The following is a 26782-nucleotide window of genomic DNA, read 5'->3' as shown; positions in this document are numbered from 1 at the left end:
CCTTTTAAGCTCTTGGCTAACAAAAGGAGATTTATGCTCGTACAGGTCATTAACTCATGGAAGGTTTTCCTGCTGGCTTTGCTAGGAATGACTCAGCCCCCTCTAAACTGTACTACAAAAAGATAAATCTCTCGTAGCAGGTTGTCTCCTACACAGAGATCCAATGAGGTCTCTGCTGCCTCTTGGTGAATGAGAACAATCTAAGCTGAGCGGTGCAGACCTTTAATTGGATGCAAATTAAGTAATTTGTTGCGCCACCCGCAATCCTCTGAAGATTAACGAGGAGGGACCCCTGCTGAGCTTGGCTTACCTCTCAGTAAGCATGCTTAACTTAGTAAAGTAAAGGTAAAGGTTCCCTTGCTCGAAAGCCAGTCGAGTCCAACTCTAGGGTTGCGGTGCTCATCTCAGTTTCAAAGCCGAAGAGCCAGCGCTGTCCGAAGACGTTTCCGTGGTCATGTGGCCGGCATGACTAAACACCGAGGTGCACGGGACACTGTTACCTTCCCACCGAAGTGGTACCTATTTATCTACTTGCAATTTCTTGCTTTCGAACTGCTAGGTTGGCAGGAGCTGGAACTAGAGACCGGAGCTCACTCCGTCATGCGGCACCCGGGTCTCGAACTGCTGAACTACCGACCTTCCACAGCCTGCAGTTCAGCGTCTTAACCACTTGAGCCACCGCAGCTCCTATGCTTAACTTACTTCTTTATAAAAACGTTTATTTGCTGCCTGTCTTCCTTAAGGAGTTCACAGATAAAACACATAAAACATGTCAAAACCAGCACCTTGAAGCGAACCCGGTATGCTATTGGCAGCCAGTGCAATGCCTTTAGCCTAGGCAGGATGTGCTCCCGCATAGGGAGACCCATCAACAGCCTGGCCGCCGCATTTTGCACCAGCTGCAGCTTCCGGAGTTGCGACAAGGGCAGCCCCACGCAGAGAGCATTGCAGTAGTCTAGTCTCGAGGTGACCATTGCGTGGATCACTGCTGCCAGATCACTGCGTTCGAGGAAGTTAACCAACTGCCTGATCAACCGAAGATGGTAAAAGGCTGCCATGGCAGTGGATGCTACCTGAGCCTCCATCGTTCAGGAAGCATCCAGGAGCACTCCCAAACTCCTAACCCTCAGCGCGGGTAGTGGGATCCCTACCCCCTGTCCGCTCCAACTCAGGCACAGGACAGTGTGGGAGGTCATTCAGGTACCCCAGCCCCAAACTATGTGGGGCTTTAGATTGTCAGAAACGAAAGCACTGCTCCGGCGAGGGGGTCATTTCGGAGAGCCAGGGCTCTTTTTGGGCAGGAACGCACAGGAACGGAGTTCCGGCTGGCTCCTGAGTTGGCCACGCCCAGCAGGAACTCATTAGCATAATAGGCCACACCCAGTGGCAGAGCAGAAACTCATTAGGATTGGCTACATTAGGGGTGTGTGGCCTAACATGCAAAGGAGTTCCTGCTACAAAAAAAGCCCTGGGTTTTGACAACAAACAAGGTAAACAGAATAAGAAGGGAAAGGTGGGTGTGGCTGGATGAGCACACTTCTGGTAACATGGGGGAGTGGCCTAATATGCTAATGTGCTGTGCTGTCAGGGGTGTGGCCTACTATGCTAATGGGTTTGCTGTTGGGTTTGGCCTATTATGCTAATGAGTTCCTGCTGGCCTTTTTCTACAAAAAGAGCCCTGCGGAGAGCTAAGCATTGTTGGCGGAAAGGAGGAGAGGGGAGAAGGGGGGTGGGGTCTTACCTCGAGGCAGCGCATCATGGCCAGGGAGGGGGGCAAGCAGCAGAGGAGGTTGTCCGACAGGTTCAAGTGGGTGACCAGTAAGAGGTGCTCCAGGTGGCAGAGGATGGTGAGGCCCTGGCAAGGCAGAAAGGGAGGCGGCTCAGGGGGGCGTGGAGTTCCCAGGAGTCCGGGCTTGTTTCTCCTGTCCGCTCCCTCGCCTGTAAGAATCGGGTTTATATGTCTGAACCAGAAATGGGTGAAGAATTGTGGTGAAGAAGGTGCTTGTGACCAGTGTTCCCTCTAAGCTGCGTTAGTGTGAGCTAGCTCACAGTATATTTAGCATCCAGCTCACACATTTTTGTCTCCGCTCAGGAAGGAGGGCTCCAGAGCAAACTCATTGATGCAGCAGCCCAATCACTCGCTCACGACTTTAATGCCGGTAGCTCACAAAGTAGAATGTTTGCTCACAAGACTCCACAGCTTAGAGGGAACATTGCAGTTGTGACCGTGTTCTGGGTTTGAAACTACCATACAGAGGAGAGGCTAGAACACAGGACTAGGAGGCAAGTTCAAATCCTCCCTCAGCCAGGAAGGGACTTTGGAGCAGCCACTTTCTCTCGGCCGACCTACCCTGCGAGCCTCCCTGAGCTCCTTTGAAGGATGGTAGGATAAAAATGTGAGAAGTTAGTGGCTGTACAGAGGGAGGAAGCTGGGTTTACGAAGAGGGATAAATTTGCTCTTGGGGAAAAAAATAACCCAGCTTCCTTAGCTTAAGAACTCAAGAACATAAGAGAAGCCAATGCTGGATCAGGCAACTGGCCCATCCAGTCCAACACTCTGTCACACAGTGGCCAAAAATACCAGGTGCCGTCAAGAGGCCCCCAGTTGGGCCAGGACACTAGAAGCCCTCCCACTGTTGCCCCCCCCAGCACCTAGAATACAGAGCATCACTTGCCCCAGACTGAGAGTTCCTATCTATAGGTAAAGGTTTCCCTTGCTCAAAAGCCAGTCAAATCTGACTCTAGGGATGTGGTGCTCATCTCCGTTTCCAAGCCGAAGAGCCAGCGCTGTCCAAAGACGTTTCCGTGTTCATGTGGCCAGCATGACTAGACGCCGAGGCGCACAGAACACTGTTACCTTCCCACCAAAGTGGTACCTACTTATCTACTTGCAATTTCTTGCTTTCAAACTGCTAGGTTGGCAGGAGCTGGGATACCTTGTGGCTAAGAGCCACTGATGGACCTCTGCTCCATATGTTCATCTAATTCCCTCTTGAAGCTTTTCATGCTTGTAGCCGCCACCACCTCCTGTGGCAGTGAATTCCATGTGTGAATCACTCTTTGGGTGAAGAAGGACTTCCTTTTATCTGTTCTAACCCGACTGCTCAGCAATTTCGTGGAGTGCAAACAAGTTGTTGTATTGTGAGAAATGGAGAAAAGTACTTCTTTCACAACCTGCTCTATCCCAGGCATAATCTTGTCAACCTCGATCACGTAACTCCTCAGCCGTCGTTTCTCCAAGCTAAAGAGCCCCAAGCGCTTTAACCTTTCTTCATAGGGAAAGTGTTCCAACCCTTATGCATAGCATGGAACAGAGCATCAGAAGAGCCCTGCTGGGTCAGACCAGCGAGGGTCCATCCAGCCCAGCATCCTGTCTGACACAATGGCCAACCAGTTCCTCTGGAGGCCTGATGTTGCCTCCTGGTACTGGGATTCAGGGGATTAGTGCCTCTGAAGGTGGAGGTTCCCTCTAGTCACTGATAGACCTGTCCTCCATTAATCCATCTAATAGCCTTTCAATGCCTGCAGCCATCGCCATATCCTCTGGCAGCAAATTCCACATTTTAATGACCGTTCTGGTGACGAAGGATCGCAACTTGATGTGATGTCTGCCAACGTACAGGTTTATCTTTTAGGGAAAAAAAAATCAGTATAGGATTTGCCTTTTGTTCTGGTAAACGGCCCAGCCCTGAATCTCTGGCTCTTTTGGCCTGTAGCCAAGTGTCTGAGCTTACCCAACGGTGTTTTTCTTCCCATCAGCCATTGCAGCTTGCTTAGTTCTCATTCGAACCCTCCCACTGCCCCCCTCCCAACAGAGCCCCTTGCTTCCTACCCTCTGTGACAGGTCCACCACGCGCGCCTCGGCGTACTCCATCTTGAGGATGCTGTTTTCGATCAGGAACTTGCTGCGTAGGTCGTCCAGGTAAGCCGAGCGCATGGAGTCAGCGGCCTACATTTTTTTTTGGGGGGGGGGACCCATGAACAAAGGAAGAAGAGATTGAAGAAGAGATTGGATTTATACCCTGTCCTTCACTACCCAAAGGAGTCTCAGAGCGGTTTACAATCTCTTTTCCCTCCCCCTCCCCACAACAGACACCCTGTGAGGTAGGTGGGGCTGAGAGAGCTCTTTCGAGGACTGCTCCTGAGAGAACAGCTCAGAGAGAACTTGTAACTGCCCCAAGGTCATCCAGCAGCTGCATGTGGAGGAGAGGGGAATCAAACCCGGTTCTCCCAGATTAGAGTCCGTGCTCTTAACCACTACACTGAACTGGCTCGCCAGGAGAGATCGGCAGGCATTCCCTTGTGTGAAAAAGCAACAGGGAGCCAGCGTGGTGTACTAGTTAAGAGTGTTGGACTAGGATCTGGAGAACCCAGGTTCGAATCCCCACTCCTGCAATGAAGCTTGCCTGGTGACCTCGGGCCAGTCGCACTCTCTCAGCCTAACCTACCTCACAGGATTGTTGTTGGGAGGGTAAAATGGAGGAGAGGAGAATGAAGTAAGCTGCTTTGCGTTCCCCTTGGGGAGAAAGATGAGGTAAAAATGAAGTAAATAAATACGATTTAATTGCCTAGGCAGGAAGGCTGGGTCAGAGTAATAAATCATTGGATTAATAAATAAAGAGGGGCCAGTGTGGGGCAGTGGTTAAGAGTGTCAGACTAGTATCTGGGAGACCCAGGTTCTAAGCTCCACTTGCCGGGTGACGTTGGGCCAGTCACACACTGTCAGCCTAACCTGCCTCACAGGATTGTTGTGAGGATGGAAGGCAGGAGAGGAGAATGAGGTAAGCGGCTTTGGGTTCGCCATTGGGGAGAAAGCTGAGGTAAAAATGAGGTAAATAAATATGATTTGATTGTCTAGGCAGGGAGGTTTGGTCAACAGGGTTCCTTTAGAGAAATTAGAGTAATAAATAATTAGAATAATAGAAGTGTTGCTGTGGTTAAGTGTCAGACTAGTATCTGGGAGACCCAGGTTCCATGGAAACTTGCTGGGCAAATTTGGGCCAGTCACTCACTCTCAGCCTAACCTGCCTCACAGGGCTGTTGTGAGGATAAAAGGGAGCAGAGGACAATGACGTGAGTCACTTTGGGTCCCTGCTGGGGAGAAAGTTGGGCTTTAAATAAATATAAAAACAAATAAATAAGTGCTGGGCCTGAATTCTTCTTGGAAATGTGGCCTCTTGAATCTGGCACCTTATCTTCTTGACCCCGGGAGGGGTGGGGTTGTGGGGTGGGAGAGGAGGATCTTCAAGGGAAAAGGAACACTCTTTGCATGCTCAGAGGCACTATTTATGCTTGCCAGGCAGCCTTTGACAGGGCAAAGTGTACCCCGCAGGAGTGACTCAGGCTCAGAAACGGAAACGCCTCGACCGCCTCCCTGGTTCACCTTCAGGGTCTCGAAATAGCTGAGGGTCTCGCGCTCGTAAACCAAAGGGTCCAAGGCTCTCATGAGGAGGATGATGGTCAGGAGACACCCTAGAGAGAACACAGAACAGAGCGGCGTGAGAACAGGGCAGGGGGACGCCGGGCACAGCCGTAACGCAGGTGAGGACTGTGGGCTGAGAAGAAGTGGAATTCTTTGGCCTGGAAGCAAAACTGATTCGCACGTGTCTGCTTGTTTTGCGGCGTTTTCCACGCTTCCGCTAGGCCCAGGGTCCAGACACTCTATCGACTCCCCCATCCCCAATCCAGCTCCCAGGGCCGGGGCGGCCAAACTTGCTGAACGTGAGAGCCACATGGAATAAACGTCCGATGTCTGAGAGCCGCCAGACAAATATCACACACACGTTTTGATTAACATTAAAGGAGTCAGCCAAAAATAAAAACAAAAGGGACAAAAACAGATACTGATAATGATAAAATCATTTGTCCAATGGTATTTATTTGTTTGCTGATTATATTTATTTGTCTAAGAGAGAGAGAGAGAGGTGGAAAGAAAGAATGAAAGAGGTGGAAAGAGAGAGAGAGAGAGAGAGAGAGAGAGAAAGAGAGAGAGAGAGAGAGAGAGAAGCAAATAGATGGGGAAGTGAGGGAGAGGGAAGGAAGGAAAAGAGGGGGTAAGGAAGGAAGAACGAGAGAAAGAGAGAAAAAGAGAAAGAAAGGTGGAAAGAACACTGGCTGGGGAAGGGAAGACTTCCCCAGCTGCTCTGCCGGGAGCCACACAATATGCGTGGAAGAGCCACATGTGGCTCCCGAACCAAAGCTTGGCCACCCCTGGTATAAATCGCTCTTATTCAAGAGCAGCTCTTGTCAGAACTATGGCTTGCCCAAGGTCATCTAGCAGCTGCAAGTGGAGGAATGGGGGGAATCAAAACCGGTTCTCCCAGATTACTCTACACCAAACTGGCTCTCAAGAGAAAGGAAGGAAGGAAGGGAGAAAGAGAAAAAAAGAGAAACGTGTAAAGAACACTGGCTGGGGAAGGGAAGATCGATCGGGGAGGAATGCCTTCCCTTCGCTTGCCCTGCCGCCCTGCCGGGAGCCACACAATATGTGTGAAAAAGCCGCATGTGGCTCCCGAGCCACAGTTTGGCCACCCCTGACTCTACACCATTACCTTTCCCACTGCCTTCCGGGAGCAGGGGAAGAAGAAGAGAAAGAAGAAGAGGAGACTGGATTTATACCCTGCTCTTCACTCGAAGTCTCAGAGCGGCACACAAACCCCTTTCCCTTCCCCTCCCCACAACAGACACCCTGCGAGGTAGGCGGGGCTGAGAGAGCTCTGACAGAAACTGCCTATTCAAGGACAGCTCTGACAGAACGATGGCTTGCCCAAGGTCATCCAGCAGCTGCGAGTGGAGGAGAGGGGGGAATCAAACCCGGTTCTCCCAGATTAGAGTCCGCGCACCTAACCAACACACCAAACTGGCTCTGCCATTTGGGCGGCCTGCCTGGATACTCACACTTGTTCTCAGGTTCCAGGGCCTGTAGCTCTTTGCAGGATTCCAATTCGGACTGAAGCACCGTTGATTTCTCAACCGACAGCTCACACCTGGGGCAGGAGGCAGACGGACAGGAGAAGCAGGGTGATCAGGGAGGTCTCGGAAAGGGGTGCGCGGGAACATGCATGAGCAAACTTCCACCTAGGGGCCAGTATGCAAGTGAAGACTCACGAGAGAGAGTCGGGGCAGAGGAACACCGGCCGGAAAACTGGAAGAGTGTTTCTGTTCATCACACAATTAAATAGGGCAAACCTCTGCGTCTACTTTGTTGCCGGTGTGCTAAGAAGTGAGACACAGAATGGGCATCCCGGGGAGAAGGTGTGGCCGGCCACAACCTGCCCAAATTCCCATCCAGAGGAACATTCGGCCTTAAGGAATGGTTCTGACCACACCACACATGTTGATTGCCTTAATCTACAATGGAGTGATTTGAGAGCTGGAGATCCCAATGGAGGGCAGCAGGCCAAGAACTAAAAAAGGTAAAGGTTCCCTTGCTCGAAAGCTGCTGTTGCTGTTAGACTGGGCTCAGGATCCAACCCTTTCCCCCACACACTTGGGGGGGAGGGCCCTGGGACCTCGAATGGTACCAGAGGCACATTTGCTCACTACGTGCAGATCGGAGAATCCCTATGACCCCTTTCCACTTTTATGATTCACAGTTCCCACCCCCTCATGTCCTTTTGCACTTAGGAAACTTCCCCCTCCGCACAGGGAGAGGAAGCCTCTCTGAAGAAATCGCACCTTGTGGTTCTCGCTGGCTTCTCCTTCTCCTTCCTGTCAAATGCTCGGAGAAGCACACTGTTTCATGGTGCACCTCTGTCAACTCAACGGCACCAAGTAAAGCAGGGTTTGCGTCCTGCTCGAGCCGCAGGGCTCAGGCCGTAGTCACCAGGAGCTTCCGGAGGCAGGCTGGGTAACCCCAAATAAGACTTCCGAACAGCCAAGAATCATGCAGTGGCTCTTTGCCACAGAGGGCCATCTGGACAGACGGACACCAGCCGGGCACTGAGCAGGATCTGCCCACTGAAGCGAGGCTCTCTGGGGTTGGCAGAATTTCAGCCCCATTAGCATGATTCATTTCAGAGGGAAGTTGTGTTGCTCTGCAGTCGAACAGGTGGAATTCTAACTATTAGCTTGATTAGTTAGTATTGAGGGGAGTGCTTTTGATCTGCAAAGTAGTTTTGCAGCCACCACGTTCTTCCACCTTGCAACTCTGTGGATGTAAAGTCACTACCATTCCCATTTTACAGATGGGAGACTGAGGCCACAACAGTGTGACACAACCCAGGCCCTGCTGTGATCCCAGAGCTGACGCGGGATTTGAATCCAGGACTCCCAAACCTGAGCCGAGCTCTCTAGCCACCCATAGGCACACGCTGACTCTGACAGGTACTAAACACTCCGCTTTCCAATATATAGGTCAGACGGACTCACATTCTAGCTGTATCCGAAGAAGTGAGCGGTGACTCATGAAAGCTCCTCCCCTGCCACAAATTTTGCGAGTCTTGAAGGTGCTCCTGGACTCTGGCTGTTTTCTTCAGGTACTATGCGGTGTGAGAAGACACCAGGAAAGGAACTGGCAGGTGCCCTGGCATCCATGGGCACCATACTGGGACCCCCTGGGCTTTGTTGTTCAGTCGCACAGTCAAGTCCGACTCTTCGCGACCCCATGGACCAGATCACGCCAGGTCTTCCTGTCTTCCGCCGTCCTCTGAAGTTGGCTCAATTTCATGTTCGTTGCATCTATGACACTGTCTGACCATCTCATCCTTTGCCGTCCCCGTCTTCTTTGACCTTCAGTCTTTCCCAGCATCAGGGTCTTCTTCTCCAGTGAGGGCTCCCTTCTCATTGGGTGGCCAAAGTATTTGAGCTTCAGTTTCATTATCTGGCCTTCCAGGGAACAGTCAGGGTTGATTTCTTTTAGGATTGACTGATTTGATCTTCTTGCAGTCCAAGGGACTCTCAAGAGTCTTCTAGATCTCTAGAGGATCATAAAAAACCAAAGCCAGGAGTCCAGTGGCACCTTAAAGACTGACGGGCGGAAGAGCTGGGGCGTGGCTCACTCCTGCCCGACGGCAGCACAGGAAGAGATGGCAGGCATGGTTTACACCCCAGACATCAGCTGCAGTGGCAATGGCAGCCAACAGTAGTCCTCAAGCGATGGCAGCAACACTGGAGACTGATCCCCGGTGGTGTGGGGGGAGGCGATGGGCCCAGCTGAAACCGGCTGTCTCCTCCTGAACCCACGGTGTCACTGAGAGTACCTGACATACTGCTGGTGCCACTGGGGCCTAGTTTGTTCCTATGACAGGCGGCCAGCCTCCCTGGCCAGTAGGGGACCTTGAGCCAGCCCTGTACAGAAGTGTGAGAAAGCCCTCAGGGGGCACAGGGACCTGCTCTCTGTCAGACAAAGAAGAGGTTGGATTTATACCCTGCCCTTCACTTGGAGTCTCAGAGTGGCTGACAATCTCCTTTCCCTTCCCCTCCTCACAACAGACACCCGGGGAGATAGGTGGGGCTGGGAGAGCTCTTTCGAGGACTGCTCGTGAGAGAACAGCTCCAAGAGAACTTGTGACTGACCCAAAGTCACACCAGCAGCTGCATGCGGAGGAGTGGGGGATCAAACCCGGCTCTCCCAGACTACACCACGCTCCAACCCTACACCACCCTGACAGGATTAGTGTGGAGAACAAATGAGCTTTGGTCAGTTCTTCCCTCCCTCTCCTCACCTTTTATATATATTTATTTATCATTTCCCCAATTTATATACATCCAATCTTACTTACAAAACTTGAGTCTTATTATATTTACATACATTTCTTCAAATATATATTTCAAGCCATATATCCCCATGTTTCCTGAATCCAAACATACATTCTTTCCCATCTTTTTTTAAATAGATCTCCATCTTTCCCTTGAAGACTTATTGTTAGTTCGTCCATTTCTGCTAATTCCATCAGTTTCACTATAAGCTCTTCTCTTGTTGGCAAAATCTCACTTTTCCAATATTTAGCCATCAATATTCTAGCAGTAGTCACTATAAATGTTAATAAATATTTGTCATTTTGTGAATACTCTTCCGGTACCATATTTAATAGTGCCATTCTCCAATATTTCTCCACTTTCACGCATCGCCACCACATATGAAAATACGTTCCTACATTTTTTCCACATTTCCAACATATCTTAGATAAAGACTGGTGATATTTCGCAATCTTATCTGGGGACCAGTACCATCTATGGTACACCTTATAGATATTTTCTTTATAGTTGGTCGCTCTGACATATTTAAGCGATTTCCATGTAATTTGCCAATGATCTATTGTATGTCCTATGTCTCTCATCCATGTTAGCATTGTTGCGCTAACCATATCATCTAGCATTAATTCTTCTAGTAAAAACCTATATGTTTTTTGCATTGTTTTGTCACTCGAGGATAGCCATATCCTGTCTAATTGTGTTTTTGAATCCTGGAATCCTACTACCTTATCTTTATCATAACATGATTTAAGTTGCATTTTTTCCCACCACGTCAATTTTATTTTATACAAGTTTAATAGGACTTCTTCTGATTTCAGTCTATTATTTTCCCTCTCCTCACCTGAAGACCTGTTCCTCCGTGACTGAGTCCTGGCTCCAGCAGTCCTTGTGTCCTGTGGGAGAGAAACAGCAGAAGGCGTGAGGAGTGGGGGTGAGGAAGTCTGGACAGGGTGTGTGTGTGTGTGGGGTTGCGCTGGTTGTCTCGGCCTTACCTTTGAAAAGGACGCACTCCTTCTGGGACCGGCCCTCCGCCCACAGGACACGGAAGGTATGCTGCGGCCAGTGGTCGTTGAGGGCCGCGGGGGGCAACTCGCACAGCTAGAGAGGCACCCGAGAGTCAAGGAAAAACGACGTCTCTGGAAACGGACGCGGGGCCCAGAGCCTTTCCCCACGGGACCGAAGGCCCACGGCTCCATCTTCTAATGCAGGGGTCCCTAACGCTGTGCCCGTGGGCACCGTGCCATCCGCCGACACCTTTCATGGCACCCGCTAATTGCTTTTGGAAAGTGAGCGGAGCCGGGTGATGCTTTTGCCCAGAGAGGCCTCTGGGAGATTTGACGGGCTGTGCACGTTTTCAGGAATGTGGCTTCGGCAGCAGCTGCACCGCAGCACAAGGATCTTGACCGACCATGTGGCTGAAGGTAAGGCTCACGGCAGCCATTTTGTGGCTGGCTCCGTCTCCTCAGGCAGCCATTTTGTGGCTGGCTCCGTCTCCTCAGGCAGCCATTTTGTGGCTACACCCACCACACTGTGCCATCATTCCAAAGGTGCCCGCGGGCTCAAAAAGGTTGGAGAACCCTGCTCTAATTTATGCCAGGCAAACTATATTAGAGCTGGGATGAGAACCCTTCAGTGCCTAATCTCCACCACCACCCCGCCCTCCTCGGAGTCAAATCTGAGCGAGTGCTTTTCCCTGGCAGGGCCAGGCATTAGCCCCAGAAACGACGAAGTCATACCCGAGGACTTCTAAGCATGTGTGGACTGCTTTCAGGTCAATACTGAGCAGCCAAGATTAAGGGGAAAGGCTTCCAGGTCAATAGGCCCTTAGGACAAACCTCGCGTTGCCAAATCCCTCCAGGCAGCCAGCGGGGGATGGGGTGTGTGTGACCCTTCTTCATACGGTTCAGTGATGTGCCCATTTGACTTCCAATGTGAGCCAGAAGTGATAAAGTCACATAAGACGTTGGGGTGATGCTCTAGTTTTTGGGCAAAAACTCTATGGTAGAATTAGCTTCTACCACAGAGTTTTTGCCCAAACCCAGAGCATTACCCCGATGTCCCTACCGTGCCCAGAGGACATTTCCTGCGGGAGCGCACAGGAGCGGAGCTCCGGTAGTAAGGAGCCCAGGGGGTGGGCACATGCAACAAGCCCTGCCCCCTGCTCCCCGCAGCCCTTAGTCAGAGCAAACAGCCAGGTAAGTTGCAGAGCTCCCCCCGCCCCCCCCGCCCCAAACAGTCCAGTGGCACCTTTAAGACCACGTTTTATTCAGGTACAAGCTCTCCCTCCTCTGCGAGGACAGATCTGCACGTTTCCCCCCCCCAATAGCTAGCAATCCAAAACAGTCCAGTGGAGCCTGAGCGGTGGGTGTTGCCTTCTGACACACTTCCGGTGATGTCAGGGGGCGTGGCATATGCAAATGAGTTATGCAAATGAGTTATGCTAATGAGCTCTTGCACCTCTTTTTCTACGAAATGACCCCTGACCGTGCCTATGTCACTTCCGGGTCACATTGAAGTCACGCAGGCACATTGCTGAAATGTTGGCCGTTCCTCCCTCATTTCTGAGGTAATTCCCCCCTGCTGGCCAGCTGATCCATAGCGGAGAGGTGGGGCCTGTCAGCGAGGTACCCCTGTCCCCGCCAGGAGGCCTGGCATCCCTACACAAACCACCTTGTGCTCGACACTCTCTACATTTCGGAAACGGATCACGGCCTCCTCACTCCCTCAAATCCCTATTCCCCTTTCCACCTTAGAAAACAAAGGCCAGAAACCGTTTCGCTCCCACATCCCCTCTGACTACACGACACACCGTTCCCCTTCCCAAAATTCGGGGACCGAAACCAGCCGTCCTGGACCACAACAGACTTCACGTCTCTCTCACCACGCCTGACGCATTGCCCTAAAAACAGGGTGGCGTTCAGGATGTTTCTGGCCCCTCCCCACTCTGTAGGATACCCACATAAGTCCGGGCTTGTTTCGGCCATGCGGCGTGCGCCACCGGACCACCAGTGGGGATTCGTCTCCGAAGACGACCAGGTCGTGAGAAGCCGGAGCCACCTGGAGACGAGAGAAGGGATTTCTCCAGGTTCACCGCGAGGTGGGTTCTCTCGGGCGCCCCTCGCCTTTTGACTTACCGCCACCGGATGGGAGAAAGCCACCACCAAAGAGGCATCCTCCCTGTTCACGTAGAGACAGCGGATAGTCGGCTCCGGGTCAGCTGCAAAGGAGAGGAAAAAAGGAAGGCGTTCACACAGGGAAAACAGAAGAAGGGTTCACAACGGATTCTGCTGTGGTGATCCTCCCTTCCGTTAGATCCCTGGAGATCCCTGGATGCTGAGAGGCCTTGGACACAGATCCCCACGCCTTGAAGGGAGCCACGAGGGGGAGGCCATGGCGGCTGGATCAGTTTGAAATGGGTCTGGATCCGTAGCGTGGGCGTGCTCTGAATAGCCTGGAAGGATTTAGGCCGGTGGTTGCTAAAGAGGGAGATGCACCTCTGTACGGGAACACAACAATTAATTAATTAATTAATTAATTAAGTATCCAATTTATAAGCTGCACCCTCTTCTTAACAGAGTACTCGGAGTGATCCACAGTGTACACAAACAGTAGCCTTAGAACGGAGGTGTCAAACTCATTTGTTACGAGGGCCAGATCTGACATAAAAGTTACTTTGTCGGGCCGGGCCATATGTGCCATAAAATGAAATGCCAGGTACTATAAACTTTATAAATGTCACAGGCAAACTGCGTACACAAACAGTAGCCTTAGAACGGAGGTGTCAAACTCGTTTGTTACGAGGGCCAGAACTGACATAAAAGTTACTGGGGAATCCACAAAAGCCCCAATAAATGTATTTAATCATATGCAAGACTAGGGCTTTTCCAAGGGATACCATACCCGCCCCCAAGCCATTTTCTGACGGCTTCGACCACACACACCTCACCATGTGTGCCCATGTGCGCACTCCCCCCCAACCAGTGTCCTGCCGTCCCTCTCTGACACCAGTTGCTCACTATCTTTCCCTGGGAATAATGCTCCCTCTAAGCCATGGAGACTTGTGAGCAAAAATTCTACTTTGTGAGCTACTGGCATTAAAGTTGTGAGCGAGCAATTTGGCTACTGCATAAATTGGTTTACTCTGGAGCCATCCTTCCTGAGCTTAGACAAAAATCTGTGAGCTGGAGGCTAAAAACTGTGAGCTTGCTCACACTAACTCAGCTTAGAGGGAACACTGCCTGGGAATGCAAGTGCTCAGAGTCACCCAGGAAACCACCGCACTGCAAATTCAGCACAGGCAACAGAAAGTAATTGCGCATGCGACACGTAATTCAGGTATGGACTTTACTGTCACAAGGCACAGTGACGGTCATTTCCTCCTGGGTAACAATTGTTTCCAATCTCCAGGTGAGGGCTGGAGATCATTCAAAATTACAACTGTTCTTCAGGTAGCAGAGATCAGTTCCTCTGGAGAAAATGGTGGACTCTGTGTCATTATACCCTGCTGAGGTCGCCACAACAAATTGACACTTAGTGCCCAAGGCCTTGACACTTTTCCAGAGCCTCTTTCTAGAGCTCGTTGTATTTATTTCCACAACAAGCCTTATTCCTAGTACCTTTGAATGCCACTTGCAAGAAAGGGATAGTGGTTGTGGTGGGGGGCTATATCGCCTTTGTGCCCTATTTGTGGGCTTCCTGGGGCCAGGAGTTTGGACGAGATGGCCTGACTCAGCAGCAGGGCTGTTCTCACAACCCTGAGCCCTCTTTGGTTTCAGCCACCCCCGTGCCCACGAGCAGGGCGCATTGAAGTCTGGGTGGCATAAAGGATTCCTCCCCCCCTCCAACCCCCTTTGCCTGGGGGGCTTCCTCAGCCTCCTACCTCGGCCCAGCAGCCAGCGGTGATAGAACCAAGCGCTCTGGTCATTGGGGTCAGTGAAGAAGGCGTTCTGCACCAGCTCCAGCTCTGGGAAGAGAAAGGAGGGAGAGGGGAGTCGATGGAGGAACAAGAGGCAGAGATCCTGACCGAGGTGCTGCAGGGCACCAGTTCTACTATGGAGGCATGGGTTTCTGCAGGCTGTGGCCAATGCTCCCTCTAAGTTGTGGAGTCTTGCGAGCAAAAATTCTGTACACCTCAAAAAGGATATTATAGCATTGGAAAAAGTGCAGGAAAGGGTAACTAGAATGATAAAAGGGTAGGAACACTTTGAACCCTATGAAGAAAGGTTAAAACACTTGGGGCTCTTTAGCTTGGAGAAACAATGGCTGAGGGGTGACATGATTGAGGTTTAAAAGATTATGCATGGGATAGAGCAGGTCGAGGAAGGAGTCCTTTTCTCCCTTTCTCACAATACAAGAACTCGTGGGCACTCAGTGAAATTGCTGAGCGGTCGGGTTAGAACAGATAAAAGGAAGTCCTCCTTCACCCAAAGAGTGATGAACACGTGGAATTCACTGCTACAGGAGGTGGTGGCGGCTACAAGCGGGGACGGCTTCAAAAGGGAATTGGATGAACATCTGGAGCAGAGGTCCATCAGTGGCTATTAGCCACAAGGTTCAGATAGGAACTCTCGGTCTGGGGCAAGGGATGCTCTGTATTCTTGGTGCTGGGGGAGGGCCGCAGTGGGAGGGCTTCTAGTCTCCTGCCCCCACTGCTGGACCTCGTGATGGCACCTGGTATTTTTGGCAACTGGGTGACACAGAGTGTTGGACTGGATGGGCCACTGGCCTGATCCAACATTGGCTTCTCTTATGTTCTTACTTTGTGAGCTACTGGGCATTGAAGTTGTGAGCAAGTGATTTGGCTGCTGCACAAATTACTCTGCTCTGGAGCCCTCCTTCCTGGGCTAAGGCAAAGACGTGTGAGCTGGAGGCTAAAGAACTGTGAGCTAGCTCACACGAACTGAGCTTAGAGGGAACACTGGCCGTGGCCTTCTTCCTCCGTTGCTCCGAAATGGTCTGTGGAGGCAGAGGGAGCGGCTTTGCAGACACAGATGGGGCCAGACCACATGCTAAAATTGCTGCCAAGGGCCAGGCGCTGCCATCTTGCCTTGACCTGGGTGGCCCAGGCTAGTCCGATCTCGTCAGATCTCGTGAGCTAAGCAGGGTCGGCCCTGTTTGTTGCATCTCCCCTGCAACAACCCCTGTCTGCTTTTACCCCTCTTAAGTCCCCCTTGCTATCCCCAACCCTTGCCTCTACTGCCCACACGTTCCGGCTGGTTCTGGTCGTGTGTGAATCCCTTCCTCAGCTGGTGTGTGTGTGGGGGGTATTTGTGAATTTCCTGCATTGTGCGGGGGGTTGGACTAGATGACCCTGGAGGTCCCTTCCAACTCTATGATCCCATGATTCTAAGTCGGCTGCAGATCCGCCACCATCCTTGACCAAAAAGCCCTGCAAATACCCTTAGCCCACATGAAAAGAGCCAGAGCCGAGACTTTTCGTTCCGTTCCGTGTGGCTTTCCCTCAGTCATCCCTCCTTCTCATCCGATGGCTTAATTACTGTTTTCATGTTTTGCACGCGTTGGAACTCTGTTTTTTAAAAAAATTATTTTAATGATGTGTGTTTTGGATGGGTTGACTTGAATGGCTTTTGAAATGTGATTTTATCATGCGTGTTTTAAATTGCCGGTCGCCTTTGTAGCCCTCACGTGGGCAGAGAGGAAAGCCACAAATGTCTCAATGATAAATATAATAATAAAAGCGAAACAATCCGCCTCCCCTGGGGGGGGGGAAGTGTTGACGTTTAAAGCACCTGTCAACCATTCCTCGATGCCTGGGGTTCTTCACAAAGGCTTGTGAGTGAAAGAGACCGGCTCCCTGTCCTGAACAGGCTGCCAAACCTCCGGGTGAGCATACAAAAATATATATCACTGTGTACAACAAATATATGTTTACAGTAAGACAATATTATGCTTTATTTGAGAGATATGCTGCCTTAGATAGGTCATTATATATTTGCCGCAAGGGCTCTGATGGGACTCTAGACAATGCTGCTATCTTAAGAGCTTTTGTGCTCACAAAGAAAAAATCACTGCGCCTTCTGTCCTTTATATCAACATCACGGTCCTTGAAAAAGATTCATTCGAAACGGGTAAATTACTAGAGTCCCGTGGGACTGGTGATAGTGATACTGACAAGGTGCCGTCTGAATGTAAACCTGCACTTAATGTATGCTTTGGGCGAAACATATTTTTCTCTATGTATTGTTTGGGTGAAATATATTTTTGATAATATTTGATACCGATATTTAGACAACAGTATTGAATAATATAAAGAGAAAAATAATAAAGCATAATATTGTTTTACTATAGACATATATTTATTGTACATAGTGATATATATTTTTGTATGTCTTCCTAACACTGTGACCCTCAGCTTTTGTATAAACCTCCAGGTGGGGCCTGGAGGTCTCCCGGGATTACGACGGCTCCCCAGGCGACAGGGATCAGTTCCGCTGGAGAAAATGGCTGCCTTGGGGGGCGGACTACGTGGTTATCCCAGGACAATGTGTGGACCTCACTGCTGGAGGAATACCCTACGCACCAAGCATAAAACAAGAGAAGAAGAAGAGATTGGATTTATACCCCGCCCTTCACTACCCGAAGGTGTCTCAGAGCGGCTGACAAACTCCTTTCCCTTCCCCTCCCCACAACAGACGCCCTGTGAGGCAGGTGGGGCTGAGAGAGCTCTTGACAGAAACGGCTCTTTTTCAAGAACAGCTCTTATCAGAACCATGGCTTGCCCAAAGACATCCAGCAGGTGCAAGTGGAGGAGTGGGGGAATCAAACCCGGTTCTCCCAGATTAGAGTCCGCGCATTTAACCACTACACCAAACTGGCTCACCAAACAGCACCTTCCCCCCTACCCCACCCATGGTCTGCACCCAGGCAGGCTGGATTCTGTACAGGTTATTCTCATGAAGCTAGAGAGCCAGCGTGGTGTAGTGGTTAAAGTGTCAGACTAGGGTCTGGGAGACCCAGGTTCGAATCCCCACTTGTGACAGGGAAGCTCGCTGGGTGACCTTGGGTCAGTCACACACACTCAGCCTGACCTACCTCACTGGGTTGTTGTGAGAATAAAGTGGAGGAAAACAAAATGCTGTGAGCCTCTTTGGGTTCTCATTGGGGGGAAAAGATGGGGGATAAATTACGCAAATAAATACATAAACAGAAGGAGAAGAGTTGGTTTTATACCCCGCCCTTCACTACCTGAAGGTGTCTCGGAGCGGCTTAGATTCGCCTTCCTTTCCTCTCCCTAAAACAGACTCCCTGAGAGCTCTGAGAGAACTGTGACTGACCCAAGGTCACCCAGCTGGCTGGTGTCGTGGTCAGGAGTGTGGACTCTAATCTGGGAGAACCGGGTTTGATCCCCCACTCCTCCACATGCAGCTGCTGGTGTGACCTTGGGTCAGTCATAAGTTCTCTCAGAGCTGTTCTCACAAGGGCAGTCCTCGAAAGAGCTCTCTCGGCCCCGCCTACCTCACAGGGTGTCCGCTGTGGGGAGGGGAAGGGAAAGGAGTTTGTAAGTCGCTCTGAGACTCCTTCAGGTAGTGAAGGGCGGGGTGTAAATCCAATCTCTTCTTCTTCTCTTCTTCATGTGGAGTAGGAGTGGGGAATTGAACCCGGTTCTCCAGATTCGAGTCCACCGCTCTTAACCAGGACACCAGATGAATAAAGGGAGGGTGCTCTGATTTGGGGCCTGTGCCTCCTTCCCAGACTCACCAACTACAATTCCCTGGAGCCCCTGAAAAGACGGAATGGCGACGAGGCCAACCGAAACTGGGAGAGGCCGTAGCTTGGTGGTACTGCCCTTGCCTGGCGTGCCGAAAATCCCTGGGTGAAGGCCCCCCCCCGCCACCTCCAGTCAAAGGCAGGGTTGCCAACTCTGGGGTGGGAAATTGCTGGAGTTTTGTGGCGCCCGGATAGGGCAGGGGCCTCAGCAGGGCACAATGCCAGAGAGCCCAGACCCAAGGCTCCCTCTACGCTGTGGAGTCTCGTGAGCAAAAATCCTACTTTGTTGAGCGACTGGCATTAAAGTGGTGAGCTGGCGATTTGGCTGCTGCGTCAATCAGTTTGCCCTGGAGCCCCATCCTTCCTGGGCCAAGGCAAAAATGTGTGTGTGAGCTGGAGGCTAAAAAACTGTGAGCTAGCTCACACTAAGTCAGCTTAGAGGGAACATTGCTCGGCACCAAGGCTCCCTCTGAGCTGTGGAGTCTTGTGAGCAAAAATTCTACTTTGTGAGCGACCGGCATTACAAGGTGTGAGCGAGGGATTTGGCTCCTGCATCAATCAGTTTGCCCTGGAGCAAAAATGCGTGCGCCGGAGGCTAAAAAACTGTCAGCTAGCTCACACCGACTCAGCATAGAGGGAGCACTGGAGCCCACCCTGCAAAGCAACCATTTTCTCCAGGGGAACCGATCTCTGTTGTCTGAGAACCAGGTGTGATTCCTGGAGATCTCCAGGCCCCACCTGGAGGTTGGTAACCCCAACAAAGGGCCTCCCGTGGGTGACCAGAAAGTGCTTTCCTGGCCTGGGAGAACGGCTGCCCGTCAGAGATGACTGGAGAGGAGGCGGAACGAAGTGAGACGGAGGGACAGACGAGAGGGTAACCGCAAAAGTCCGCGCCAAGCAAAGGGCGCTAGTCAATCTGACGGCTCCAGAGCATGGTGGACGGTAGACACACAAAGCTGCTTCATACTGTAGTAGGAGCAAGGCTCGTTGCGGGTAGAGACAACGGGCCCTAGAGAGAGTCCTCGCCGCGGGCTAAGATGGCTGGGCTCGCCCCCCTCCCAGAGCAGGGCCGGGTGGCAGCAGGCGAGATAAGCGTGGCATGGCCGGTTCCCCCCTCCCTGAGCCCAGCCAGGGCTGGCGGAGGGAACCCCCTCGACTGGCTGCGCGGGGCGAGGGAAGCGTGGCGCGGCCGCCTCCTCTGCCCCCGAGGCCAGCTGGGGCCTGCACAGCCCCTCCCCCCCAAAGAAGGGCCCGCAGCCTCCCTTGTCGAGGTTGTGATGGGCGAGAGGTGCTGGAGCGAAAGGCCGTCTTTCTAAGGTGGACGGCCTCGTGCATCACCCCACCGCCACTCGCAGCCAGTTCTAGGCGCGTGCGGGCCAAGGCGGCGAGGCTCGCTTCCCCTACCCACCCAGCCAATGGCACGCCAGTAGCCTTGACTGGCAGCTGGCGGGCCAATGGCTGAGGGAGCGCATTTAATGTCAGCACCCCATAGGACATGGGCCACCCCAAAATGCTTCTATATAATAGGAGAGATAAGACCGTTGGTCCATCAAGGGCAGTATTATCTACTCAGGCTGGTAGCCGCTCTCCAGGGTTTCAGGCGGAAGCCTTCCCCGTCGCCAACTACCTGGACCTTTAAACTGGAGATGCCGGGGATTGAAGCCGGGACCTCCTGCATGCCGAGCAGATGCTCTGCCACCGCGTCCCGGGCCTTCCCCGAGGTTCTAGGGAGTCGTCCTTCAGGCTGAACCAGAAGGATGAATGGGCTCAGTAGGCATCACATAAATTCACGCGTCCATGCTACCGGTTTGTGAGATCTGAGCCCTCCCTGCTAGTCACAGGGCGCTGCCCTCCAGTTCCAGGATCGGTTCTCACGCTGCCTTCCCTCCGTCTCCCCACAGGACAGGTGAGACACAGCAGCGGTCAAGTGGCGCGCACCAAAGAGAACAAAAGAGTCAGAAGCAGCGGCTAATCCCCCTTGAGCTGTGACCCGCCTAGGGGGGAAGGGATGGGCACAGGAAGACGATCCCTCAGTACACTTTTACTCACTGCAAAACCATTCCTCTTCATGCCCGGACCTCCACGCCTCGGAGGCGAGGGAGCGCTGCCCTCTGACTCATGACCCCGCACGTCCCTTGCCGCGTTGGGAAAAAAGCCTTCTTGGAGGCCTGGTGTCACTCCTGCCAGAGCTGGGCACATCGCCCGGAAGCCTGGCTGCCCTCTCTCTGACACTCCGAAGGGAGGGGCCCAGGTACAGGCACGGCACCCGCTCTGACCGTAGAAGGTTCGTCTCTGGGACCGGCCAAGAGGCCTCTGCCTGTGAATAAGGAGAGCCACTCCTAGTCTAAGAACATAAGCCCTGCCGGGTCAGACCAGGGAGGGTCCATCTAGTCCAGCATCCTATCTCACACAGGGGCCAACCAGTTCCTCTGGAGGTCCAACAACAGAGCATAGAGGCCGAGGCCTTCATAAGAACACAGGAAGAATCCCTGCTGGGTCAGACCAGGGAGGATCCATCTAGTCCAGCATCCCGTCTCACACAGTGGCTAACCAGTTCCTCTGGAGGTCCAACAGCAGGGCACAGAGGCTGAGGCCATCTCCAGTGTTAAGAACATAAAATTAGAAGAGCCCTGCTGGATCAGACCAGCGAGGGTCCCTCTAGTCCGGCATCCTGCCTCACACGGTGGCCAGTCAGTTCCTCTGGAGGGCCAACAACAGGGCAGGGAGGCCGAGACCTTCCCCTGATGTGTCCTCCTGGCTCTGGGATTCAGAGGTTTGTGGCCTCTGAATGAGGAGGCTCCCTTTAGCCACCACGGCTAGGAGCCACTGACAGGCCCGTCCCACATGCATTTGCCTAATCCGCTTTTAAAGCTGCCTGTGACTGTGGGCCATCGCTACATCCAGGGCGGGAATATGAGGATGGGAAGGGACAACCATCTGCCCCGGCCGTTCTGCCATCCGTTCCTGAGCTGGGAAAAGGAGTCAGGCCTCTTCGCCATCAGAGAGGCCAAGGCCTTCATAAGAACACAGGAAGAATCCCTGCTGAGTCAGACCAGGTAGGGTCCATCTAGTCCAGCATCCTGTCTTACACAGTGGCCAACCAGTTCCTCTGGAGGTCCAACAACAGAGCATAGAGGCCAAGGCCTTCATAAGAACACAAGAAAAATCCCTGCTGCGTCAGACCAGGGAAGGTCCCTCTAGTCCAGCCTCCTGTCTCACACAGTGGCCAACCAGTTCCTCTGGAGGTCCAACAACAGGGCCCAGAGGCTGAGGCCATCTCCAGTGTTAAGAACACAAAATCAGAAGAGCCCTGCTGGGTCAGACCAGTGAGGGTCCATCTAGTCCGGCATCCTGCCTCACACGGTGGCCAACCAGTTCCTCTGGAGGGCCGACAACAGGGCAGAGAGGCCGAGGTCTTCCCCCGATGTTGCCTCCTGGCTCTGGGATTCAGAGATTTGCGGCCTCTGAATGAGGAGGCTCCCTTTAGCCACCATGGCTAGGAGCCACTGACAGGCCCGTCCCGCATGACTTTTGCCTAATCCGCTTTTAAAGCCGCCTGTGACTGTGGGCCATCGCTACAACCAGGGCGGGGATATGAGGAGCGGAAGGGACAACTGTCTGCCCCGGCCGTTCTGCCATCCATTCCTGAGCTGGGAAAAGGAGTCAGGCATCTTCGCCATCGTGAGCTGGCTCACACTAACTCAGTTTAGAGGGAACACTGGTAGCAAGATGTCAGACAGGCGGCAACATGGGGATCCTGAAGGGTGCCGAGTGGGGAGGCAACGTCACGGTTTTGGTTCTGCCGACAGGGAAAAGAGGACCTTGTGGTCCGATCTGAGACACCTGGAAGGAACTTACTATGGAGAAAGCAGGCTTCGAACGGCAGCCTTGGAGAGAGGGCGGTCACACATCACAGCGAACCAGTGTGTGCTAACCCCGGTTTAGAACCCAAACCACGGCTTGTGCTTCCGAACACACCGGCAAAACCAACCGTTAAAGCAGCTAGTTGGTTTCTGCTTCCCTTCTGTCCAGTGTACTCAAGAGGGTGGAGCCTGACGAAGGGGAACGATGCCATAACCGGGGCTTGCCCGTTCGCAGCACAAACCATGGTTAGCACAAACCATGGCTTGCAGGCCCACCCCTTCCCATTCGGAGACCCCAGCAGTGTAGCATCCCATTCCTTTGGTCGATCCAGAGACCTGACTCATTCTGGGGGGTGCGGGGGCCGTGGCGGCTCAGTGGCAGAGCTCCTGCTTGGCAAGCAGAAGGTCCCAGGTTCAATCCCCGGCATCTCCAGTTAGAAGGATCGGGAAACGGGTTCAATCCCTGGCATCTCCTGTTAGAAGGACTGAGAAACAGGCGATGCGAAAGACCTCCACTCGAGACCCCGGGGAGCTGCCGCCGGTTAGAGTAGACAAGACTGACCTTGAGCAGTAGAGGTGTGGCCTCACGCGGCAGGAAGCAGCTTTGCATGCTGATTGGCTCAGCAGAAGGCAGCCTCTCGTGCTGATTGGCTCAGCAGAAGGCAGCCTCTCGTGCCGATTGGCTCAGCAGAAGGCAGCCTCATTCATGGGCTGCCTGGCTCATCACTAGTATGGCACATAGAACAATTTGCACCTCTAGCAGGGCAGTATTCCCCCTCCCGCCCCAGCAATGCTGCCTTCCAAGAGGCTACAAGCTGGTGAGCGACACGACAGGGCTTGGCTCTCTCCTTCCCACCCGCCACCCCAGAAGCGCAACCTTTGAGCAGGACTTCCTCCGTGATGCGGCCTTGCTGGTGAGGATCCGGGTGCAGCTGGGGCAGGAGGCGGCTGCGGTAGTGCCAGGAGGAGTAGTTGGAGAAGTTCCGGGTGATGAGGTTGTCGCTGAAGGCCAGCTCGTCTTGGGGAGGGACCAGGGATCGCTGCACCACGAAGCGCCGGTAATCCCAGCAGTGAACTGCAGAGGGCAGCACAGAGAGGGAAGGCGGGGGGGGGAGGAGGAAAGGGTGAGGGTCAGAGGTCAGCCCACCGCAAGAGCAATGCTCCCCCTCACAGGTCCCCCCGCCCCGCTTTCTCCGCAGAACAACCCAGCACGGATGCTCCCTCTAAGCTGTGGAGTCCTGTGAGCAAAAATTCTACTCTGTGAACTACTGGCATGAAAGCTGTGAGCCAGCGATTTGGCTGCTGCATACAATTAGTTTGCTCTGGGGCCATCCCTTCCTGAGCGAACACAATGGATGCTAAAAAGCTGTGAGCTAGCTCACACTCACTCAGCTTAGAGGGAACACTGCGTCTGGAGCCCTCCTTCCTGAGCTAGGACACAAATGTCTGAGCCGGAGGCTAAAAAGCCCTGAGCTAGCTCACACTCACTCCGCTTAGAGGGAACACTGCTCTGGAGCCCTCCTTCCTGAGCTAGGAGAAAAATGTCTGAGCCGGAGGCTAAAAAGCCCTGAGCTAGCTCACACTCACTCCGCTTAGAGGGAGCACTGATCTGGAGCCCTCCTTCCTGAGCTAGGACAAAAATGTCTGAGCCAGAGGCTAAAAAGCCCTGAGCTAGCTCACACTCACTCCGCTTAGAGGGAGCACTGATCTGGAGCCCTCCTTCCTGAGCTAGGACAAAAATGTCTGAGCCGGAGGCTAAAAAACCCTGATCTAGCTCACACTCACTCCGCTTAGAGGGAGCACTGCCCGCCAGCAATGCTCCCCCCAAAGATCTCCTGAGCTTGACACCTGGTGGCTTGGCTCCGCCTCCTGCGGCGGCCATTTTGTGGCTGCCCCCACCACCCAGTGTCAGAATTCCAAAGGCGTCCACACACACTCGGAAAGGTCGGAGGACCCCTGCTCCAGGGTCAGAGCCCAACACGAGGCCGCGGAGGCTCTCCACGGCCGGGTCGCGGGGCTAAGAAGAATGGGAGGGGACGAGAGGCTCACAGTTGCGTTCGTCGCTCTCCAGGAACTTGTTGCAGAGCTCCAGCTCGCGGGCCCAGTCCGGCTCCGGGACGTGCTCCATCACCCAGCAGCGGTGGTGCCACGTCCCGTAGGACTTGGGGTTGACGCGCAGGCAGGACTCCAGGAAGGAGAGCTCCGCCTTGCAGAGGGCTTGCATCTCGTCCGGCGTCCTGCCGCGGAAAAGACCACAAATGGAAAGGGCGGGGGTGGAACCACATCTTGGGTTTATCACCCCCAACCTGCCTCCCCCTCCCGCCTCCCCACTCACTCCTCCTCCAGGTGAAGGAAAATCTCCCGACGGAAGTTCCAGAGGGTGGCAAAGTCCGGGTTGGCGCCCAAGATCTGGCCGGTCAGCTCCAAGGCCTCTTTGTCCAGCTGCCCCAGTTTCCTCTGCAGGGGAAAGGAAGGCTGAAAGTCCGCTCTGTGGTTGTCCGGGGTCCACACTCCCTGGTCCCCAACGAGGGAGGGGCCTGCTGCCCAACGCAAGGGGTAATAATGGCCAACGCTCCCTCTAAGCTGTGGAGTCTTGTGAGCAAAAATTCTACTTTGTGAGCTGCTGGCATTAAAGCTGTGAGCGAGCCATTTGGCTACTGCATAAGTTCGTTTGCTCTGGAGCCCTCCTTCCTGCGCTAAGACAGAAATGTGTGAGCCGGGGGCTAAAACACCCTGTGAGCTAGCTCACACTAACTCGGCTTAGAGGGAAGACTGGTAATGGCCAACGCTCCCTCTAAGCTGTGGAGTCCTGTGAGCAAGAATCCCACTTTGTGAGCTCCTGGCATGAAACTCGTGAACGAGCCATTTGGCTACTGCGTAAATCAGTTTGCTCTGGAGCCCCATCCTTCCTGAGCTAAGGCAACAATGTGTGAGCCAGAAGCTTAAAAAACCCTGTGACCTAGCTCACACTCAGTCAGCTTAGAGGGAGCACTGGGGGGTCAAGGATACCGTGCACTCGAGCGACTGAGTGTTCCCTGAGGAGGAAAGGCCTTGCGGATCAAATAGTCCCATTGCCCCGACCCGTGCATCTCACCCTCTCTGAGGCCTCGCTTTGCCCCGGGGCCTGCTCCTGCCCACCCACCCACCTCCGGTCTCACCTTTTCAAAGATGGCTTTGGTGGCCGTCACATAATGGTGCAGCTTCTTCTCCCGCTCCAGGCGTTTGGCTTCTGCCTGCTCTTCCGTCGTCTTGACCTTCAGCCTACCGTGCTGCGATGGAATCGGGGCAAAAAACAACCATGCAGAGGTGACAAATGCACTCTCGGCGTGGGGTACAAGTCTCGGAGTGGTGGGTATGTCCAGGGGGGAAGAAAGAGAAACCCCCAGACCAATGCTCCCTCTAAGCTGTGGAGTCTTGTGAGCAAAGATTCTACTTTGTGAGCCACTAGCATTAAAGTGGTGAGTGAGCAATTTGGCGGCTGCATAAATCAGTCTGCTCCGGAGCCCCATCCTTCCTGAGCTAAGACAGAAATGTGTGAGCTGGAGGCTAGAAAACTGTGAGCTAGCTCACACGAACTCAGCTTAGAGGGAACACTGCCCCAGACAGAGTGGCTGGGAAGAGTGATTAACACATGGAATTCACATGCCACAAGCATGAAGAGCTTCAAGAGGGAATTAGATAAACATCTGGAGCAGAGGTCCATCAGTGGCTATGAGCCACAAGGTATAGATAGGAGCTCTCAGTCTAGGGCAAGGGATGCTCTGTCTTCTTGGTGCTTTGGGGGGGGGCAAGAGTGGGAGGGCTTGTAGTGTCCTGGCCCCACCGCTGGACCGCCTAACGGCACGTGGTATTTTGGAACACCGTGTGAGACAGAGTGTTGGACTGGATGGGCCATTGGCCTGATCCAGCATCGGCTTCTCTTATGTTCTTATTATTATTCACTTCATTTAAATCCCCGCTTTTCTCCCCAGCGGGGCTTACGACATTCCCCCTTTCATCCTCACCACAACAACCATGTGAGGGAAGTCAGGCCGAGAGTGTGTGACTGGCCCACGGTCACCCAGCAAGCTTCCATGGCAGAAGGGGATTCGAACCTGGGTCTTCCAGATCCTAGTCGGACACTCTAACCAACACACCACGTTGGCTCTCTAGCCCAGGGGTACGTAGGTGGGGACTGGGAGAACCCCCCAACTTACCATATTGACGGCACTGTAAAAACGACTCCAAAGGGGGAAATGAAGGAATCACGTCTCCTAGGAGAGAAAGACACAGTGAGCGCTGTGGGAAGATTTCTCATTATTCGTGTTTCGCTCTCGCCTTCCTACCTGGAGAGCAAGCCAGTGGTGGGCGGAGGTCCGCCCTGCTTTCTCCTCCAAACAACCCAGCACCGACTGTGACTGGCCAAAGGACCCCAATGGCTCAACGGGGACTTCCTCAGGTCCTAGAGATGTAAAATTTCCGGAAATTTTGAAGCTCAGAAAAAAACCCGTCCCCCC

The 26782-nt window shown here is 53.0% G+C and overlaps 1 protein-coding gene across 3 annotated transcripts in view; it reads right to left on the bottom strand.

Moving 5' to 3' along the window:
* RABGGTA (Rab geranylgeranyltransferase, alpha subunit) overlaps positions 1 to 26782 on the bottom strand; it is a 31055-nt gene that overhangs the window by 1907 nt on the left and 2366 nt on the right. For all 3 annotated transcript variants that reach the window (XM_015406369.1, XM_015406371.1, XM_015406370.1), the window contains exons 2-15: positions 26483 to 26539; positions 25445 to 25555; positions 24622 to 24743; positions 24336 to 24523; positions 23164 to 23361; positions 14576 to 14659; positions 12831 to 12913; positions 12652 to 12753; positions 10689 to 10794; positions 10538 to 10589; positions 6898 to 6986; positions 5384 to 5472; positions 3833 to 3949; positions 1742 to 1855 (exon numbers count right to left, since the gene is read on the bottom strand). In XM_015406369.1, the coding sequence (XP_015261855.1) occupies positions 1742 to 1855; positions 3833 to 3949; positions 5384 to 5472; positions 6898 to 6986; positions 10538 to 10589; positions 10689 to 10794; positions 12652 to 12753; positions 12831 to 12913; positions 14576 to 14659; positions 23164 to 23361; positions 24336 to 24523; positions 24622 to 24743; positions 25445 to 25555; positions 26483 to 26485 (1458 nt within the window). In that variant the 5' untranslated portion in view covers positions 26486 to 26539. The remainder of the gene's footprint in view (positions 1 to 1741; positions 1856 to 3832; positions 3950 to 5383; positions 5473 to 6897; positions 6987 to 10537; positions 10590 to 10688; positions 10795 to 12651; positions 12754 to 12830; positions 12914 to 14575; positions 14660 to 23163; positions 23362 to 24335; positions 24524 to 24621; positions 24744 to 25444; positions 25556 to 26482; positions 26540 to 26782) is intronic.

Source organism: Gekko japonicus, unplaced genomic scaffold (genome assembly GCF_001447785.1).
Source record: "Gekko japonicus isolate JY-2015 unplaced genomic scaffold, Gekko_japonicus_V1.1 scaffold2686, whole genome shotgun sequence".
NCBI classification, from domain to species: Eukaryota; Metazoa; Chordata; class Lepidosauria; order Squamata; family Gekkonidae; genus Gekko; species Gekko japonicus.
This window is presented reverse-complemented; position numbering and strand designations above follow the sequence as displayed.